The sequence below is a fragment of the Mus pahari genome, chromosome 6 (assembly GCF_900095145.1).
Source record: "Mus pahari chromosome 6, PAHARI_EIJ_v1.1, whole genome shotgun sequence".
Classification (NCBI taxonomy): domain Eukaryota; kingdom Metazoa; phylum Chordata; class Mammalia; order Rodentia; family Muridae; genus Mus; species Mus pahari.
In genome coordinates, this window is record NC_034595.1 from 62,572,243 (window position 1) to 62,576,366 (window position 4,124).

Genomic DNA, 4,124 nt, shown 5'->3' on the forward strand with positions numbered 1-4,124 from the left:
CATCAGATCTGTGGATGAACCCCCTGCCACACACAAACACACTCATTTTAATATGCTTTTTAGATCAATACCTTGACACATCTAAGTCTCCTGTGGCTAAAGCGCCCTTACCTTCATTCCTAAATTAACATCTTTGAATATGCCCTCAGCTTAGTTGCTCAGTTACCTTTACTGCGATCTCAACACCTCTAAATTTTCCCTCAGCTTAGTTGCATTTCTAATCTTCTACCTGCTACCCTAGGCCCAGTTGGGGACATGGCCAATGGCCACTCTGTTGAAGATATCACAAGACTTGTGGCTTTTTCTCCCTATGAAGCATGACAGATCTCATTTTCCTCCTGCATATTTTAGCCAGCCTGCAGGAACCCAGAAGTTCTGTCTCTTCCTTCTACCCATTGGCTGCTAGCATCTTTATTGATTGATCAAGAACCAATTGGGAACAGGACCTTCAAAGTTCACAGGCAGATTCCCAATCAAAGCATCAGAACTACTCCATACAGGTTTTACCTAGGGTCTACCACCTGTCTAGACATACTTGAACCATAGAACATGATAAGATAGAAGAGTCTGAGGCAGTGGGATAAAGGTACTGAGAAGACCTCTCCTGATCGGATTAATGTATGAGGACAGAGACATTCTCTCAAACACTGGAAAGCCTTAGTATTTAAAAGTAAATACAATAAGTTTAACCCTTTTTATAATTATGCAGAACATCTGTCTACATAGACAATGCATGCATGCCTCATGTCTCATTGCTTCTGACTTCTTTCTGGGGGTAATTTGCAGATATGATGAAGCCTGAATTCTCTCACTTTTCTGGATTCTGTGTGTGCTTTCTTTTTCTGCAAGTGATGGTGTCTTCGGGTAAAAAGTTAATTTGTTTAAAATAAATACAACCCTTTAAAAATCTTTTCAAGTTTTCTTTGGCCATTTCATACACATGTATAGTAAATTTAAGTTGTGTTCACTTCCTTTCCCTGTTCACACACTGTTTTTTCTCCTGCCAAAGCCCTTCTTCCAAGCATGTCTCACTTCTACACTACTGAAAAAAATTATATTCCTTACCTCAGAAGCCATTTAGTTCCAACAGATCCTCTGGCTTGTGTGGGGGCTCTTGACCCCTCTTTGAGCATGAGGAATTACTGATGGATTTGATAATGTGCCCTGATTGTGTTTATGGCCACAGCTTCCACAGCTGCAGGAGTACAACATCTGTTATATCCAGAGGATTATTATTTCCTACACATCTTATCATGATCTCTCTTTTCATTCATTCTGCCCCTTCTGCTTCAATATTTTTAGCCTTAAAAGGAATGATATACATAACCCATTTGATGCAGAGCAGCCCTCAATCCCACCATCTTGGCCAGCTATGGGTTCTGCAATATCAACCACACTGTACAACATGGAGCTTCCTTGATGAAGGCAAAGCTTAGCACTAATCTTAGAAGAGACTTGAAGATAATTTGTTTACTTTTTTTTTAACTCATGCTTTTTCTGTGCATGGAATCTAAGATTCACTTCCATGTGATTCCTTCTGCATCTAAGGAGCAGAAACTCATCATTCCATTGTTATAACAAGTAAAATGCTGAAATAAATGAACCCTGGAAATCTGAAATTTATTTTATCTCTTTAAACGTGAGATGACTAAGAAACTAGGAGCCAAAGCAAATCTCCCCTCATTCAAGTTGTTTCCCTGAGAAATCCTACCACAGTTCCCAGCAAATGACTATTTCTAAGGCCACAATATCCTGTGAAGTTTCAAAATAGTTGCATCTGGCAGATTCTTTCTCCATATGATTGTTTTTTTAAAGTAGAGAAAAAAATTGTTAGTGCTTTCTGCTCTACAATCAGCCACTGTATATCTCTAAAGTACAATGAAATAGTATTGTGTTTTCAAAAAATAAAATATTGATGGACTACAGGGAGTAAAGTCAGAGCGGAACTTTTGGAGCAGCTAGGTAAACTTGGCAGTGTTTAGTATGTATGTTTTAAAACAGAGTATATATAGAGAGGAGGTCATGGCATCAGACTTATTTTGGTATTTTTTGCTCTTCCACAGAGAAACTGAGGGTAACTACTCCCACAAGACACCTGTTAGCTAGAGTAGGAGGCCAGGCTGAGCTCAGCTGCCAGGTGATCCCACCACACAGTGTGATGCATATGGAGGTGCGCTGGTTCAGGAGTGGCCTTTCCCAACCTGTTTACCTATACAGAGGTGGCCATAAAATGAGTGAAGAAGCTGCTCTTGAATATGCAAGTCGTACAGAGTTTGTGAAGGAGGCCATTGGAGAAGGCAAAGTGTCCCTCCGAATTCATAATATAAACATTTTGGATGATAGACCTTACCAAAGTTCATTTAATGGTAGTGGCTTCATTGATGTGGCTATCATGAACCTCAATGTGACAGACAGGTAAGTTGTTTGTGGAACACAGTATACCAGTGTCTTTGTGCCTAATAAATTAATTACATGCTAATTATGTTGTGATGTTTGGTTTTCTTTTTTCATATTTTAATTTTATAAGAACTAAAGTTTTATTATTTATCTAAAATAAATAATATATTTATTTTTAAGGTAACACTGAAACATTGAGGCGTCCATATAAACTAGTCATTGTCATCTGCTAATTCCAATGATATCATAGTTCCTTTTGAAAATTATCTTTTTTTTAAGTATAATCAATTTACACAATTATTTTCTTCACATTTTCCCTCTAGACCCTCTTTCTTTCTTTCTTTCTTTCTTTCTTTCTTTCTTTCTTTCTTTCTTTCTTTCTTTCTTTCTTTCTTTCTTTCTTTCTTTCTTTCCTTCTCTAGTAAGTTCTTTATTCATTGTTTATATAAATCCCCTGTCAGATATATTGTTGGAAAAGGTTGTCTCCCCTTTTTTGTCTTCACCTAGTTGATTGTTTCTTTAGCTGTGCAGAAATTTATACGTTTCATAAATTTCCATTTATCAATTGTTAACCTTAATTCCTGGGGAAATGGGGTAGTAATGTAGAAGTGTTTTCTAAACCTCTATCATATAGCATACTGGCTATATTTTTTTTCAAGTAGTTCCTAGTTTCATGTTTATATCTTTGATCTATTTGTAATTAGTTTTGTACAAAATGGTAGATTCTAGTCTAATGTAATTCTGCATGTGACCATCCAGTTTTCCCAGATCCATTTGTTGAAGAAGCTGTTCCAGAAAATATTAAAATGTTAAAGTAATGAGTAAAATTCATGTAGCCAACTCAAAAATACACTATAGAGTGGATTTACACCAAATGCCAAATGTGTACTCTAAATTGTAAATTTAATATGGCATTAATTCATCAAAGTTCTGAGATTATAGAACAAACTTTTATTTTTATTCCTTGAAATTGTCAATTCAACTTCAACACAACATCCTGATTGTATTTTTCTCATTTTCTCCACCAGTTGCATTGGAGACAGAGATCAATATTCAGGCTCCTGATGCTGATGGAATTATTGTAGAGTGTAATTCATGAGGGTGGTTCCCAAGGCCCCAAATGGAGTGGAGAGACAGCAAAGGGGCAACACTTCCGCACTCATTAAAATCATATTCCCAGGATGAAGCCAGATTTTTCCACATGAAGATGACTCTTCTCCTCACAAACATGTCACAGGGCAGCATCATTTGCTGCATTTTCAACCCTGTAACAGGTGAAGAGAAGCAAACAAGTATCATCCTAGCAAGTGAGTACTGTCGTCTGGTTTGGCTGTTGATCTGGAAACAAAGACAAAAATAAGGAGGCAATTAACATTAAGAACGCATTATGGAGTTCCCTTTGAGTTTTAGTAAGACAGGTATTCTCATGCAGTATTGGGAAGTGGGTGCAGCCAAGGCCACACCTGCTTCCCACACAGTATGATGAGAGTTTCAGAAACAAGTAGACAATGATACTCCGTAATAAATTGATTGGCACCTTGAGAGTTATTTCATTAGACATAATATTTTTGTGTCAGTTAAATAAAATAAAAGAATATTGTTGATATATTTATCTAGTTTTATCAATGTTATTTATGTTTCATGTTGTTTATATTTTTATCTATGATTTTATCTAGGTTTTGAATATGTATCTAGAAAATGAATATATAACTAACATGTTTTTAAGT

General features: G+C 36.4%; 1 protein-coding gene across 1 annotated transcript; it reads left to right on the forward strand.

Annotated features, from left to right (window-relative positions):
• Positions 1-788: 788 nt before the first annotated feature.
• On the forward strand, positions 789-3,757 carry LOC110323654 (selection and upkeep of intraepithelial T-cells protein 7-like). The gene is given in 3 exon segments (XM_021200989.1): positions 789-864; positions 2,064-2,411; positions 3,423-3,757. Coding segments are annotated over 3 exon segments (759 nt in total).
• Positions 3,758-4,124: the final 367 nt, after the last annotated feature.